Source organism: Desmodus rotundus, chromosome 9 (assembly GCF_022682495.2).
Source record: "Desmodus rotundus isolate HL8 chromosome 9, HLdesRot8A.1, whole genome shotgun sequence".
Lineage (NCBI taxonomy): Eukaryota > Metazoa > Chordata > Mammalia > Chiroptera > Phyllostomidae > Desmodus > Desmodus rotundus.
This window is the reverse complement of record NC_071395.1, coordinates 101,824,212-101,841,011: the sequence shown is the minus strand read 5'-3', so window position 1 is coordinate 101,841,011 and position 16,800 is coordinate 101,824,212. Positions and strand designations below refer to the sequence as shown.

At 51.0% G+C, this 16,800-nt stretch overlaps 1 protein-coding gene across 3 annotated transcripts; it reads right to left on the bottom strand.

Annotated features, from left to right (window-relative positions):
* Nucleotides 1–2,447: 2,447 nt before the first annotated feature.
* On the bottom strand, nt 2,448–12,707 carry PHB1 (prohibitin 1). Of its 3 annotated transcripts, none has more exons than XM_024573306.2 (7): nt 12,633–12,707; nt 11,366–11,480; nt 10,001–10,162; nt 7,463–7,605; nt 7,180–7,296; nt 4,923–5,018; nt 2,448–3,574 (listed from the first exon to the last, which is right to left on the bottom strand). In XM_024573306.2, exons 2-7 carry the CDS (start codon nt 11,451–11,453, stop codon nt 3,362–3,364), a joined length of 819 nt encoding a protein of 272 aa, XP_024429074.1. In that variant the 5' UTR covers nt 11,454–11,480; nt 12,633–12,707; the 3' UTR covers nt 2,448–3,361. The 3 variants fall into 3 exon arrangements, with proteins under 3 accessions (XP_024429074.1, XP_024429077.1, XP_071075468.1); XM_024573309.4 differs by lacking the exon at nt 12,633–12,707 and adding an exon at nt 12,508–12,532; XM_071219367.1 differs by lacking the exon at nt 12,633–12,707 and adding an exon at nt 12,467–12,490.
* Between the last annotated feature and the right edge of the window lie 4,093 nt (nt 12,708–16,800).

Sequence of the window (16,800 nt, the reverse complement as noted above, 5' to 3'; positions counted from 1 at the left end):
AAAGTATGGGGGGTACGCAGTCAGGAGCAAGGAACTCGTCTTGGTGCGTGTTTTCGGAGGGAAGGTTACCGCCATCGTGTTGGGGTAATTTTTCGTTGTAGCTGTCTGTGCCATGCAAAGGAGGTCTCCTAGCATCCCTGCCACCGCCTCTGGCTCTCACCTAACAGGAGTAGCTGCGGCCCCTTCCTGCCTGCATTTTCAAACAAGGCTCCCCCCACTCTGTGGGAACCGTTACCTAGGTTTGGGAGGGCAAGCAGTGAGATGTCAAGTCGGACTAGAGAATCAGTGGCCAGACCACGGAGGGCCTCGAGTGCCAGGACAAGACGTGTGCACTTTGTTACGCAAGCAAGCAGTGTCCACTGATGATGGTTTGGGAAGGAGGGAACGTGATCTGCTTTAGAAAAATGAAGTTTGGAGCAGGATGAACGGAAGGCCGAGGCAAGGTGGAGAAATCGGCTCCAGCCTCCTGCAACCGCTCACCCAGGTTTTCAACCAGGGTGGGCAGCTTTACCCACAACTACTGGTGGATGGCAAAGGTCACGGGAGGTCCTATCTGCATATCCCTGCTGATTGCTGGAATGTCCTATTAGAGCAGACTTTGCTACATCAGGAGTTGACTCATATCCCTTTGTCTCTCTGTCTTTCGGAGCAACCCACCTGGGTGCGATCACAATACAACTTCTCCCTCATTGGTCCCCCCCACCCCTGGGCGCATTTGTGTAAACCCAGAAGGCAGGAGAAGGGCACCCCTCTGAGGGTTTCCTCTCCCCTCCCTGTCTAGGATCCACTGCCTTCTTAGTGAGCGACCCTGGATGCCTGAACAAGGGAACTATTCAGCCTGACCCAAGGAGAGAGGAAGACACTCCCTGCTCTGCCCCTTCCCTGGCCAGGACAGGACACGGCTTTTGATCCGCAGCACAGAGAATCCCAGGCTGATGAAGAAAGGCCCATTGTGGCAGCTTCTCGAGAAACCCAGAGGCCATTAGGGAACTCTGGGGCTAAGCAGCCAGTTAACAGCTCTTGCACATTTGTGAAAAGAATTATAACTTGGCGGAAGTCAAGGCAGAATGAGGCCCCTGGCTGCTACTGGCACAAGCCATGGCAGGGAGACTAACAGCAAAACCAGCAGGAGCCTGGCCCGACTGAGAAAGGACTGACCTGAGGCAGAAAGAGCCCAGAAGCTGGGAGGGCTCCCCTGCGGACAACGGGGCAGGAAACCCAATCTCCCAGTCAAATGCAAGAAACACAACTGCTCTTTTGAAATGGTCCCGGGGAAGAGAGGAGCCTCCTGCGCAGCCCCGCGGCCCGCCCCCAAGGGTGTCCAAAGCCAGAAACGGCAGGAGAGGAGGACGGCTGCAGAGGGGGAGCCGGCCTGGAACCTATTTAGGAATTATGCTGCTTCTGCTCCGGTCTTAAATGCATTTTGAGTCCAGGAAGCTCATCATTTGCAGGCCTCGCTATTCTTCAGCAAAAACACAGAAGAGAGACCCTGAGATGAATGACCCCAGGACAGGGTAGGGAGACGGGCTAGATAGGAGGCTGGTGGGAGTATCCAGAAGAATGAAGCTCTGGTGGGAGGTTTGAGGTTCAGCTGAGGGTCAGGAGCCCAGCCCACACTTTGTGGGGGTGGGGCATGGTATAGGAAGGGCTTCACTCCCTGAGGAGAGGCTCTGGGGGGAAGAACAGGGTGCAGGGATGGGAAACAGTCCCCAGCCCCACCCCAAATCTCCACCATTATCCCTGCCTTTCTCAGCTGACAGCTGGCCTACCACTTGGGAGAAGAAATGTAGAACTGAGGTCAAAGGACCCCTTGCCTTGGCCAGGCGCTGGGCCCAGGGATTAAAATGAGAGCAGAGGCTAAAGCAACGTGAGCACTCACTGCACAGAGTCATTCCCACTTTGTTCCTAAAAGGGCGAGGTGGGTGATGGGCACGGCTCGCGCTCACAGTCCTGCTTTCCCTCCCCGCCACCCCAAATGTGTAAGCTCGGCCCTCTCAAACGTCAAGTCATCTCTACATCAAAGCGAAGCAGAGTAAGCAACACGAATCCACAGCAGAGCCCTCTCACTCACATGCAAATCCAGCTGGAGCGCACGGTGGGCTGTCACACACGTGTCAGTCACTCCCCTCCTGTCAGGGAGTGTTGCTGGCGGCTGGTGGGCAGGCCTCCGACACCCCAAGTTCCTGGTGGCACCAAAGCCACAGAGGGGAGTTCATGACCCTTCACTCAGCGGCACCTACGGAGCGCCAGCCTCAGGCCAAACCCCACCTAACTGGGGACGGATGTGGAACACAGCACAAAGTGTTTTCTGAAACCCAAGCGTTTCCAGCCTTCCAGAAGTTTCGTCCCTCTGGTGATACAAACGTGTGCACCGAGAGCTGCTGGAACACTCTGTGCAGACCCCACGGCTCCCACAAACAAAAACACACAAACCCGCAAGACGGGGCTGGAAGGTCTGGGTGTCATTTATTGACAGCAGTTTACACACATGTGTTTTCTTCCCCGGGTTGTTTCCTCCAAAGCACAGGCACGGAGCCCTCGAGAAGGGCCGTCTCAGAGCGAGGGCCAGGAACGCAGGATGCTCGTCTTTGGCAGGCATGTTCAGCCCCGGCAGGATGCAATCCTTCAAGATGGAATTCCACTGGGGGTTTGAGACGCTCCAGGGTGGGGGGCGGAGAGGAAGTCTTCCACAGCACTCACACTCAGTCCAGGCTACTCTCTCACTATCCAAGTCCATCCCAGACTTAGGACCCTTGGGGGGAAGCCCACCCACCGTCACACGGCAGATTCTTCAATCTATGCCATTTGCACACACCTGCTTCCGCTGGCCCCCCAGTCAGAGAATCAGCCTTACGGTAAGAGACAGACCATTTCCTCTCTGACCCTCCCAGCCCCTCTTCAGCTGGGTCTGTGCAGGAACTGTTGGAAAAAATGGAGGCCCGCGTTCTCGGTGGAACTGTGTGCCACTGTCTCCAAATCTTGAATAACTGTAGGGTTGGAGGCTACAAGTCCGCTCAGGCCAACAACTGTGCTGCCCAGCCGCTCACATGCGCGACTCTGCCTTCCTTCTGCCAACTACCAGTGCCTCGGCCCCGAAAACAGGGGTCTAGCTGGTCTGTGTAGGCACTTGGCAGTTTTGGGTAGGGAGGTGGATAAAAAAGGTGGATGGCAATGAGAAGAACGAATGAGTTTCATCTGATAAGAGTAATTATGATCTGAACTGATTTTACTTTTATTTCCTTCACTTGAAGCCAATCACGAAATTTCACAGTGATTCTGGGGTGGGGGCAGAAGGAGGCAACGGTGAGAACCCTTGCGGCTGTGGCCCACATGGCCCGAGGAGCTACAGGCAGCGCAGGCCTCACTGGGGCAGCTGGAGGAGCACCGACTGCCCGGACGGCAGGTAGGTGATGTTCCGAGAGCGTGAGAGCTGGTACGCGATGTCCTCTGCGGCCTCCAGCTTGCGCAGCTCGATTAGGCCATCGCCCGCAGTGGCGAGCGAGTTGGCGATCAGCTCAGCAGCCTTGGAATCGCCCTCAGCAGAGATGATGGCTGCCTTCTTCTGCTGCTCAGCCTAAGACAGCGGAGGTGGAGAGAGACCAAGATCACACCTCAGAACAGTGGCTAGAGCCTTGAAGGTCCAGGTTAGACACCTTCGCCAGTTCTGGAAGGAAGTCCGGGAATCTGCTTCCTCTTCTAGACAGGGTCAACAAGCACTGTCCATCCACCCAATCCTCTCCTGTCCTGGCCCGCCCACCCCTCGTCATTCCGAGGGATGCGTTCTGTCAGCTGCATAAACAGCTGTCTTATTTCAAAGTCTTCGTTAACATTAATAGCAATCTGGTCTGGCCACCCTACTCTGAAGCAAGGAGCACCCCAGGCCAAGAAAGACAGGAGAGGAAGGTGCAATCAATCCACAGACTCATCTTTCTCGCCAGTCCCAAGTCAACCGACTTTCACCAAAAACAGTGTAGCTACTAAGCAGGGGCAGCAGGGCCGGGTGACACTCCCGAGAGCTGCCTGTGAGCTACAGCGGTCGCCGGCCAGGAACCCGGCACCCAGTACACAACCTTCCAGGCTTTCTACACTTGTATCAACAGGACCACGTCTATCTGCAATGCACGGCCCTCATAAGCGTGGGGGCACAGTGACAGGCGAATTAAATCAACACAGTTCTGAAGCTGCTGGGCCCTGTGACTGTTCACTCAACAAATGTTTACTGCGCACCTAGTATCCCCAGGAAGAGTCTTGGGCATGTGCCCGGCTCCAGAGGCAGGCAGTTCACATAAACCAAAGAAAGCTCCTGCCGTAGAGCTTACATTCTCTCAAATTAACTGCTGGCTGCCCATATATCCTTCATTTCCCTGATTTTAGGGACTAAGGGGTCTTGGATTAGAAGACTAACTCAAGAGAAGTAGTGCTGGGAAGCAGGGATAGCAAGAAATACACACTTTCAGAGAGCCCAGAAGACTGGGCTGTGACGCAAATACACGGTGTCCCACCGCGCTCTGACCATCTGGACAGATTCAGTGCTTGAAAAAACCCAGGGACCACGGCGCATCTGGCGCAGTGTCTGATCCTTTGCGCTGTCAGCTTTCACTGTGAAACTATGGTTAAAAACGACTTCTCAGTGAAGCTGCAAATGTTCTCAGAGAAACATTTTTGTCTGTAGGAGTGTTTTTGATCTTAGGGAAGTGGGGGGAAAAATGTTCCTTCAGTGACTTAGGAACATAACTTCACGTATCCCTGACTGGCCCCCAAAGACTCTGGAACCAACTGCAGGAGAACGGCCCCTTCAACCCCCTTCCAATGATCCCGGAAGAAGAGATGACAGATGATGAATTTCCAGGCCACCCAGCAAATGGGAGGCTGAGCACAGGAGAAAGGGAAGGGGGGCTCTTACCATCTGGTCGAATGCTCACCTTTTCCACCACAAATCTGGCCCTCTCTGCTTCCTGCTGGGCCACCTGTTTGGCTTCTACCGCTTCTGTGAACTCCTTCCCAAAGGTCAGATGAGTCTGAAGGGACAGAGTAAGTGCAAGGTGAGGCAGCGTAATTGCTCAGCCAGCGTGGCTGCAAGGCCCCCACAGCCATGGAGGGAAGAGGCCAGGAACGGCTCTGGCAGCGGGAGGCAGCAGGACGCCAGATCCCCCTTCCACCTCCCTGTCTGTGTCCAAACCGAGTTTCCACCCGGAATCCTCAGCTGCCCCAACTGCTCCCGCACAGCATTCTGTGGCCTCAGGGAGATGATCTCAAGGAGAGAACAGCCCACAGACACTGAAGGCATCTTCTCCACTGACCATCTCCCCCAGGAAGGAGACCTGCAGGTTCCAGGACCCCCACCGGGACTAGCGCTCTTCCAAGGTCCTCTGACAGAAGCCCCCAGGGAGACCAGATGGAAAATGACCCCCAAGAGTGAGGGATGCCGCTGGTTCTCAGGGAGGCAAGAGCCCGATGCTCTGTGCTCCCGGATGAGCCAGGCCACTTCTTTCTCACAGCGCCTCCACCACCAAACAGGGAGGGGTCAGGAGAGTGCAGGGCACAAAGCATGGTGTTCCCTGTGTGAGTGCTTCTGGTAAAGGGTTTAAAAGCAAGAGAAGGCAGGTAAAGCTACTGCTTAGGCAGAGGGTGTAGAGTCCTGATTCTCCAGAGCTTCCCTGAGAACGTAAACAACTGAGGCTTGGGCGAAGCAACGGTCTCTAATGCTCATGCAAACAAAGGGGACAGATTTTACAATGCCTACGGCGGAGTCCAGAATAATTCACGTATCTACCCAGCTTTTTATTAAAAAGGAAGAGATAAAGGGAAAAGTAACTTTGGCTTTGCTATCAGATTCCTCCCCCACTCTCCAAACTTCTGCTTTTTAAAGAAAAATATAAGCAGCTCAAAATTCCTCCTGAACAGTACAGCCTAGTCCCACGGCCTTCCAGAACTGTCAGCACTCCCGACTCTTAAACTGCAGCTGTTCTATGCGGCCTGCTCCACTTCCAGGCTCGGGCTCTCATTCAGAGTTTGGGGAAGAAAATGCAATCCTGAGAGATGAAAAATGAAATGTGCAATTAAGGAATAAAATGCCTTTCTCAAAGGGCCAGCTGAGGGCAGCAAATTCCCCAGGAAATCTAATTTTCCTCTCACACCTCTTAGATACGGTTTCTTGTGGTCAGCCCACATTCCCCCAGCACAGAGTATGTGGTTAAATTCTAGCAAAACGCCAAGCTTCTCCTCATGTTTTACTCCGCCCTCTCGCGCTGCCAAGGTGTTCGGGTCAACAGTAAGTGGGAGAGCCTGAGGAATTCGTGGGCAGAGGAGCCAAATGGCTGCAGCCTGGGCTCTCGCCAGCAGAGGGAGCCCACAGGCCCTTCCCCGGGAGGCACGGTGTGCCTGCAGCTAGCACAGGGTGTCTTGGGGTGGACTGCTGAAACAGCTGCGCGGATGCCCAAGGGGAAAAGGTGCCTTTCCCTAGCGGTGCACAGGAGAACTCAACAGGGAACGCTCTACCTCATAACCCGAACAAATCCCTCCGAGTGATTTTTCCCGCAGATTGCAGAAACGTGACCCTTCCCCTCACCTCCTCGGTCTGAAATGCTATCCTGGCCTGTGTTGCTTTCTGTCTGAGTCGTGGCAAGCAGTGTCACGTAAATGCACAGATATGCAGTGTCAAGAGGACAGCTCAGGTCTCTGAGATGACCCCTGCCCCCCACACCAGGCTTTGGGGAACAGACCCAGGCATTTACAGTCTACCACCCTCCACTGGGGGTTCCCGGAGCTCACTTCACTGAGCTTCAACCGCAGGTGTTAGAGAATTCCCACAGTCAGGCTGGGAGGCCTGCACTGGGGAGCAAGGCCACACGGGTGGTTCTCTGGTCTCCCCAGGCCATTTCTTCCTGTGTCAACAGGGTATCACTTCCTGGGGGTCTCGGGGATACGGTCACAGTCACAGTTTGGGGATGGTGAAAAAACTCAAGTTAGGCTGGGTAGGCCCAGAAATCAGAAGAAAAATGTGTGGCAGAGGTGAGATGAAAGAACCCTTGACTGAACACAATCCCAAGGAGAAGCACCTCGTATTCTCAAGAGGTTTCCATGCTTTCGAGCCCCCTCTAGGAAAGGGGAAGGCAGGGCCTCACAGCCTCAGCCCAGAAAAGGAGCCAGGCCCCTCCACAGGCTCCCCAAGGATCTTACCAAGGACACGTCATCCAGGATGAGCCCGAAGGTTGCAGCTCGCTCAGTAAGGTCGTCGCTCACCTGTCTGGAGACCAGCTCTCTCTGGGTGATGAGTTCTCCAGCGTCGAAGCGAGCCTGGTTCCGAGGGAGGGCAGAGGAGTTAGTCAGGATAATGAAGAAGCAGGAAGGGAACCAGGAAGCTACCAGTCACTTCCCAACCCCCTCCACTGCCAAGCCCTTCCTGCCGCCTAGGGATCTCTTGGGGGCCACACTGCTTGAGGCCGCAGCCCTGCCCACTCACCACCACCGACTTGAGGATCTCCGTGGTGATGGACGGCAACACGCGCTCGTCATAGTCCTCTCCGATGCTGGTGAAGATGCGGGGAAGCTGGCTGGCGACCGGACGGAAAAGGATGCGCAGGGTGATGTTGACATTCTGTAAATCTTTGGAGAGGGGACAGATGCTGGAGTTAAAAATAAAATGCACAGTGGCCTTCTACGTGACCTCCTACCCCAAGTGCGCTACCATTTATAAGTTGCTAATTATGAGATCCTGGAGGGCAAGGAGCAAGGATGCCCGGTTTCCGTGGTAGAGAACCTAGCAGAACACCAGTTAGGAACTTCTTACAGGTTTTGGTTTCAGTATGTGCTGAATGGCCCGATACACACCATTCAGGTATAGGTGCTATGGAATGGCTGCGACACTGAATGTATTCAGAAAACGGCACTGCCGAGATTCCAGGGCGAGGCCTTTCTGAGGCCTGGCGAACGCAGCCTGTGTCAGGAGCACGCTCTGGGGAGGTTACTGCGGTTCAGCAGCCATAGTCCACTTTGGATCAAACTGATGGTCCAAAGGCCTGGGCTGCAGTCCCACTCTGCTGTTTACTGATGATCTGACCTCACAAAGCTCTAGCCAATCTGAACTTAGTTCTGTTAGAACGGGCATGGTTTCATCTGCCTTCCAGGCATGTTTGGGGAAATGGGCTGAGAAAAACACCCTCCCATGCAACAGATGTTAAGAGGCCATCAGAATCATCTACAGTCCACTTCTCATTACATGCCCCAGTCAAAGGGCTCAGGGAGGGAAACACAACATCCCCTGACGACTCAGGCCTGCTCAGAGCCACAGCACCGTGCCAGCTCGCTGGCAGTCATCAGGAATACGGACCAAGCCCTGGCCGGTGTGGCTCAGTTGGTTGGAGCGTTGTCCTGTAAACTGAAAGGCTGAGGGTTCAATCCCTGGCCCAGGCACATATCTAGGTTGCAGGTTCGATCTCCAGTGGGGATGTGTACATAAGGCAACCAATCGATATTTCCCTCTCCACCCTGTCTTCCTCTCTTTATAGAAGCAATGAAAAAATGTCCTCAGGTGAGGATAAAATAATTCATTAACTTAAAAAAAAAAAAAAGGAATATGAACCAAGCACCCTTGAGATAAGAATCTTGAACCAAGAGCCAAGAAAAGTGGGAAATGTACACACACAAGCCCCTGATCTCAACAGTTCTAGAAGGTAGGCACATAACGTATCCTTAGAACTACTACAAAACGGTAGAGGGAAAAAAAATCCCAAAGAGGTGGGAAGTGGAGAACTGGGCTTTCAAGTTAGTCTGAGGTTTCTCGATGAACCCCACCCCACCTGTGATTTCCTCCTTCGTAGGAGGCAAGCCAGACCCTTCATGGGGGCTCCCTCCTCTGTCTGCAGCAGAGGAGCTACAGGACAGTTAAGCCTCACCAATTTACCCTCCCCCATCCTGCTCATGCCCAACACACTGCTCACTCCGAAGCCCCAGTTCAGACGCAAGTCCCCCGCAGGAGCCTGCCTATCCGCCTGTGGGCGCTCGCTGCCCTCCCCTGCTCCCCACACGCCTTACAGCCTTGGCTCCGGTGCTCGCCACGTGACATTGTGTCTGTGTCTCCATCTCCCCGGCTAGACAGAAGTCCTGAAGACCCCTGCTTAGTCATCTCTGACCCCCACCTTCCCCCCAGCACACGGCCTGGCACGGCCACAGTGAGCGAATGCCTGCTGAGGCACAGCAGCGAAGGCATCGAGTGTTACTGAGACGATGAGCCAACACCTGCGGCCCCTCTCCTCTCACTGTGTGGAAATGTCACCGCTCAGCTGGCACCTGCTATTCCATTCACTGCCTGCGCACCTCCGTGCACAGGAAGGGGGAGACGGGGACGGCAATTCATTTCAGGCTGTCTGGAAATCCAGCGGCGTGTGGGCCACCAGGAGACAGCTCCCAGGGATGTGGGCCTCACACTGGGGGGTAACAGCGTGGGGTCAGCACCGCTGGATGCAGAGGCCTTGGAGAGCACGCCAAGGGTAAGTTACCTGTGATAAAGAGCCACTAGATAGCGCTTTATACAGTCATTCTGGGGAACAGGAACCAATGGGAAGGGTCGACTGAGAGCAAAAAGGCAACTTACATTTCTTTAAAATTGGATCACTACGTAACCCTTTGTGTATTTCTTTAAATTTGTACAGCTTGTCTGTGTGTATATCTCAAGTATACAGGGTCCGGCAGAAGCAACGGCCACGTGAGTGTGGTTGGTAATGACATGGGTGTAATAATCTGTAGTCTTAATTTGAACATTTCCTCTAAAATGCCATACGATGTGCTTGAGTGTGATATTGTTATGTTACAGAATTACCTGCTTGTGATTTTGTAATTTAAAAGGGGCGTTATTTTTGCCAGACCCTGTATCTTTCTTTCCATGAATCCGTGTACAACACTCCAGGGAAAACACGCAGACTTCTTAACGTGAAGTTTAACCTCTTCGAAATCGCACAGCACCCGTTCCACCCTCTCTCCCTAACCCAAGGGCAGGACTCACCTTTGCTACCGGTGATTACTGGCACGTTCCGTGGTCGAGAGCGGCAGTCAAAGATAATTGGTTTCTGTACCCAAGGGATGAGAAAGTGTGTCCCCTCCCCTACCACAACGTCCTGCACTCCACGGAACCGGTCAAAGATGACAGCTCTGTGCCCAGCATCCACTAGGAATGAAGGATAACGATGGGTCAGAAAAATCTCCTCACCCTTGAACCAGAAGAACCATGCCCTTGAAAGATCCTTGGAGCTTTCTGTTCATTTATTAAGTCTCCCCTCTCCTGCTCCGTCTCCCCTCACTTCCCTTGTCTCTGGAGGCTTCTAAATAGCTACAAAACTGAGCAATCACTTCCTGTCCCATGTGTCTTCCCAAGGACTTCAGTAATAGGATCTATTCCTCAGCATCCTTTCTCCTTGAAATAATTGGCTGATTTTCTGATTAACCACCCCATCCCCAAACTCCCATTAACACATTTCCAGAAATCACCTCCCAAAGCTTCTTTCTAAAACTCCCCACAGTCTTCGCTGCTACCACCGTCCAACCTGGCTCCGATTTAACCTAGCGTTCCTAGTAGCAGCTCCTTGACTATGAGAATCCTAAAATATGGAAGGCCCCACTCTTTCTTTCCGACAGTTTGTCTACTCCAAGGTCTTGAGGGGCTGTAGCGCCACCTTTCTGACTCAGAGAGAAACTGGCAATGGTGATTACTGCCTAGGTATGCCAGGGAGGCCCAAAAGGTCAGAGCAAAAGCTGTGCCATGTACACCGAGCAGGCTTTTCTGCTCAACTGCTTTATGACTTTATCGTTGGTCCAAATAGCTTCATTCTTGGAAGGCGTCTTAAGTGATAAACTAGTTCAATCCCACTGCTTGACCAGTGAGGAAGCTGTGACTTGCCTCAGGTCTCCAGCCAAGTGGGGGGAAAAAAGCCAGCTTCAACCCCTGTCACACTGTTAAAAGCTGGGCAATGCATCTCAAAGATATTTTCTCTGTCGCAGAGCAAAAGCTCCTGCTCAGGACAAGGTCGTCAAAGGTCTAAAGTTCTTTCTGAGTTATTCTGCTCACAGGCAGAAGAGAACAAATGAGTTCTCTGGTTCAGCTAGCCAGTGAAACCCTACAGTGTGCTGCAGAATCTGGGCAGTAGGGAAAGCATCACTTCGAATGAACTACAGCAGCTGGAAACATCCACCCAGCAACCAGGTCAGGAGGCTCCTGGTGAAAAAGGCTCTGAGGACGGTGCAACGACGGGGTACGGATGGCAGCAGGCGAGCCCTCTCCATCACACACACATCCACAGACGGCCGCGCTACCATCAGGGGTGGCCCATGGGCCGCGCAAACCAACAGAAATCCTCCAGGAAAGACACCTCACCGTTATACAAGGCAGAGTTCACCACGCCTCCTGCAACAGCCAAGGCCAGGCCGAACTTGCCAATGGATTCAAACACTTTGGCGGCCATGTCTCCTCCTGCTGGGCCTACTCACACCTAAGAAGGTAAAAACAAAACAAAACAAACAACACAACTTGATCCCAATATCCTCAGAGAAAACCATCTTCTGCCACGCGATACTCATTCTCAAGCTGGCTAGTTACTTCCCCATTCCTGAAAGCTTGAAGTCGTCCATTGAAAAACAATAAATAATGTCTACAGCTTGAAAAATGGTAATATCAATTCCCTTTTTCTTTTTCCACCACTTAAGAAAAGGAGTCTGAAGCACTAGGTTCAAAAATGGGCCCAAGGCATGGGTTTGGTACCCACAGGGAGCTTAGCACCACACTAAACCACCCTCCCGTTTTCTGGACAAGCAGCCCCAAGAGAGGCTGGTCTTTGCGATTTTGGTTTGGGAAAAACAACTCAAAGAATGTGCTACACGGTGATTCCCACAGCAAAAATAACAATAGCTAACCCTTATATGAGACAGGCTTCCAACGGTAATTTATTTAATCCTCACGCCAACTCCTACGAAGCAGATTATTGCAGTGAGGAAACTGAGGCACTGTGAGGTTACATGAGGAGACCAAGATCACACAACTATTAAGTGGCAGAGCCAGGACTGGAACCTCGAGGTCTAATTCTAGAAGGCACAGCTTAACTCCTCATCATACGGTTTCTCAACAACAGATGTTAATAATGATCTGTTATTACGGGAGCAAGAGTTGGATGGCATTCTGGGACCAATACAACAAAGAACAAGTGGGAACGTGGGACTGAGGCAGGATGGGAGGGGGCACGGTGGACCTAACGGGAATCCACTCCAGCACTTAACTTTTGAATGCCCCGCCCCATGGTCGTCGTCCACTTCAGTCTCAAATCCAACCTTTGCCTCCCAGATTGCAACTCCTAAACTACCTTGATCTGTTTTCGTGCATTTAAATATCCCTTTTCCGAGGCCAGGACGCCCAGCCCTCACCACTCAACTTTTCCATTTCCAATAGCTTCTGGATTATTCCTCACCCTGCCCCCATACACACCTCCCTTATTCTACGCATCCCCTGGCTCGTCCTGGGCTCACCCCCTTGACCCTTTCCGAGGAAGCGGATCCACGCATGCACATCGCTCGTCCAAACTGAGAACGGGAGAGCAGAGGACCGTAGAATTGCCCTAGAGCGAACCACAGCCATTCCCCTCCGTTCTCACCTGCTTCCACTCTGACCTCCACATGAATTCCCCAGCCACACATACTGCGCATGCGCCAGGTAGCTCCTCCTCTTCTCCGCCCTCCCCCCAAGATCCGCACCTTCAATTGGCTAGAAACAGCGCTGTGCATTCTGGGAAGGGTGGCTTTCAACCTTGCCCCGATTCTTTGGCAATTCGCAGATGAACTGCAATCCCCAAAAAGCCATGCAACAGCTGACCCACACTGAAAGCCTTTTGTCTTTGGTGGTAAACGTGGAGAGGCTGCCGCAAAGCCTTTTGGGGGCTGTAGTTTCTTGGAGGATGAACGCACGTGCCTGTCGGTGCTGGAACCTCCTGGAAGATGGGCCCTAGTGCCCTCGTAAAGAGTGGCTGGACCTGCAGCTAGTGGCAGAGATGGACGGAGGCAAATATACGCCCGATGAAAGCATGGGTGGGCACTTCGGAGAAAGTTGTGGTGAAACAACTGGTGGGGTGAGAGACCTTCAGGAAATCTCGGAGTCTGGAGCATTGATTGCTAGAGCCATAAAAACCCTTAGAAAGCATCAGGATTAGAGAACGAGGCCCAGAGAAAGGAAGGAATTTATTCAGGGTCAACCACTGATTTAGCAAAGAGGCTTGGCTTAAAGTCCAGGTCTCATGGACAGAATTTTTTTTTTTTAATGTCTTATTTGGAAAAGTTGCAAGAATAGTACAAAGAATTCGTGTATATCCGTTACTCATATTCATCATTTACTAACAATTTGCTCCATTTGCTTTTCATTTGCTCCCTCCCTCTCTACTGCCGCCATCCCCACCTCCTCTATTTTCTAAGAATAAGGGTATCCCCTTATATAACCTGGGTAACTTTAAACCACCTGCTGTGTTCCAGTTTTGTCAATCGACCCAGTAATAAACTTTATTGCACCCCCTAACACACACAGGTTACAGTCAAGGATTAGGTACTGTGTTCATTTCTCATGTCTCTTTAGTCTCCTTTAATCTGAAAATTTTCCCCAGCCTTCCTGTCTTTTATTACATTAAAAAGAAGGAAAGGGTAGGAGAGGTATTTCTTTTTGGGTTTGTCTGACATTTTCTCATGATTAGATGCAGGTTTTGCATGCTTAGCTGGAATACTAACTAAGTAGTGTATGGGCACTTAAGTCCGATGAAACCTGGTCCATTTCTGGATTCTAGTAGGATTGGAGTCTTTCAACTTCTTTTTCCTGCATTTCTCTCCTCTCCTCTCTGTCCCCCTTCTTTGTTCCCACTTGGTACAATCAAATGATCAAGAGTGAGCAGCATTCATCAGGTGATGCGGGTTTGCCCTACCCAACCACATTTTTTCCTCTCACTGCTAGAATGCAAGCTCTATGAGAGCTGAAAGTTTAATTCTAGTCCCAGAACAGAGAATACTGCTTGGCACACAGTGGGCACTCAGTAAGCATTTGTTGAATGAATAATAACAAAGGGAGTGGAAGTGGTTGGTAGGGTAGGCTGTGGCCAGGAAACGCAGACAGGATGCTCCGGAATCACACAAGGATAGCCTTGGTATTGTTTGCTTCTATTCTAATCTCACTAGCAGGAATGCTGAAAATGTTAAAATAAACCAATTTTTGTATAATGTTTTATAATTGTCAAATTCATATATCTAGAGTATCTTCCTTGAGCATCATTACAGCCCATTGTCCCTGTTTTACGGATAAGGAAGTTGAGGTTCAGAGGCTAAATGGCTTACCTGTGGACACGCGTCTAGTTAGAGCTAGACTCGACTGGAGCATAGGTCTTCTAGGTCTAAACCCTACATCCGTTTTACTTTCTGCACATTGTGCCCTGGGAGGCAATGGCAATGGGAGTGCTCCTGTGACGTGAGAGCATGCGTAGCCCTGTGCTAGGTGTAGATGGAGAGATGGGGAGGATGACGGAGAGGGACGTTGAGGAGCGTATTTTGGAATAATTTAATTGTGACGAGGCAAAGATTAGGGATAGAACAGCATTGTTGCATCAGCTTTAGGAACGAGTCCAACTCATTGCTACAAAGAGCGTTTCACCCTTCAGCCCTTTTCCCAGCCAGGTGTGCAGACTGAGTGTAGGAACACATGTATCTTGAACCCTTTGGACCAGTTGCTTCATAAATACATAATCTTGACCTTATTTTCACATAACCATTTTTTAAATGAAGAAATGAGATTCAGAGAAGTCAAGCAAATTGCTTCCAGTCACACAGCTGATAAGTGGCAGATAGGTGATACCATAGCCTATATGTTTCCAAGTTGTGGGAAGGGGTACTATGTAAGTAATATGCAAACAAAGGTTGATTCTACTTCCTATCCAAGGCCAACATGGGAGGGGTGGGAATTAAAGCAAGCAATTGTAGAAGGACATCTCTCTTTCTTCCTTTATTTAACACACATACATTGGAGTCCTGTCATGTCCCAGACATTATTTTAAATGATCGGGGGTCTGTATGAATCAGTAAAGGAGATTTTGACTGCAAGTAACAGATTCAGATGGCTTAAGCAGTAAGGAAATTATACCAAATAATAAATTGCAGGGTAGGGCGGTTTTGGGGTTTTGGTTAACTTAGTGGCTCGACAAGGCCATCAATGATACAGAATCTTTCCATATTTAACTCTGCCATCTTCAGGTGTTGACTTTTGTCCTCATAATTGCTCCCTCAAGGTCACAAGATGACTGCAGAAGGGCCAGGCTTAATGTGCTCACACCACATTACCCCAAGGCCAGAAGGCAGGAAAAAAGCATGTTACATTTTGGGTCTCTTTATCAGAGTGAGGTGGGGTTTCCCAGAAACACCCACCAGACATCCCCTTATGGGTCGGTGGGGGGAATTTTATCATCTGCCCATTTCTAGACTAGTCATTGGCAAAAGAATGGCATTGCCACGTTGGAACTTAACAAATCAAAAGTCAGCCTCTGGGTCCAGGGAGGGGCCTGGCTGCTCCTAAACCACATAACAAATCAAAATTGGGGTTTTTGTTAGCAAGGAACAGGATGGGAAAGAGAGTGGATGTTGGAACTGCAACCAACGGTGTCTGCCACAAAGGGTCTATTTTGGTCCAGCTGATCAGTGAAGCCTCTATGGCTTTTAAGGTAAGATCTGAAGAAGAGAGAGGTAGCAAGCATAGTTTGGGTAGGGTGGGAGAAAAGCATTCGAGCAGAGGAAATAGCACATGGATGTCAGACCCCAGCAAGGCACGACTGATAGATGTGGCCAGTAAAGAGACAAGAGGCCCTTCTTAGATTCAGACAGTTTATTTCTTACACACACACTGAAACAAGGAAGAGTAGACAAAGGTGCCAGCTCCTGCTGGCCCTGGTTTAGGGCAGAGTTGAAACAGATGGGGCTAGATGATAGCAACACAGACATTAGCACACCCTGTTGTGTAGGAGGCCCTACGGCAGCTAAAGCAGTATTGCAGTTTGCAGCGATGTTCTTAGTTGGGTGAGGACTTTTCCTTAGAAAGCCATTAGAGGCTCAGTGGGGTGAGGACAGAGGCTTTTCCTTAGAAAACCCAGAGGCTATGAGAAATGGTTCTCACAGCAACTTTCCTGGTAGATAGGAAAATGAAGGAGAAACGGCCTTGAGCAGCTCCTCACAAGCCCCCCCTGTGGTCCAGGAGGATCACAAGGTGTTTTGCCGAGGCCCAGATTCAGCAGAGTTTCCGGCCTGGCCTAAGCAGAGTATATAGAGATGTGTACGGTTGCCAGGTGCCACGATGGAGCCGTTTCCCTGCTGCGCAGGAACCCTGAGGCAGGTCAGAGCTCGGTCCGTTGAAGGAACTGAATGAAGATGAGTGTGGCCGAAGCACAATGTGTAAATGAGAGAGTCACGGAAGATCACAACAGTCAAGTAAGCAAGTGCCAGATGTTGCAGGCTTTGCTAAAATGTTTTAAGTGTCGTGAGAAGTCCCTGAGAGTTTCTAAGCATGAGTGTGGGTAATTCCTCCCTGGGGAAAACAACCAGCCCCCAAGAAAAACCTATAGATCCTCGTAGTTGGAAATCCCCGATGAAGAAGCCCAAGAAGGTCACCCAAGTGCAGTGGTTCTTAAATGTTTTTTATCTTAGGACCTCTCTCCCTCTCTCTCTCTTTTTAAAGATTTTGTTTATTTATTTTTAGAGAGAGGGGGACGTATGAGAAAGAGAGAGAGAGAAACATCTGTGTGTGGTTGC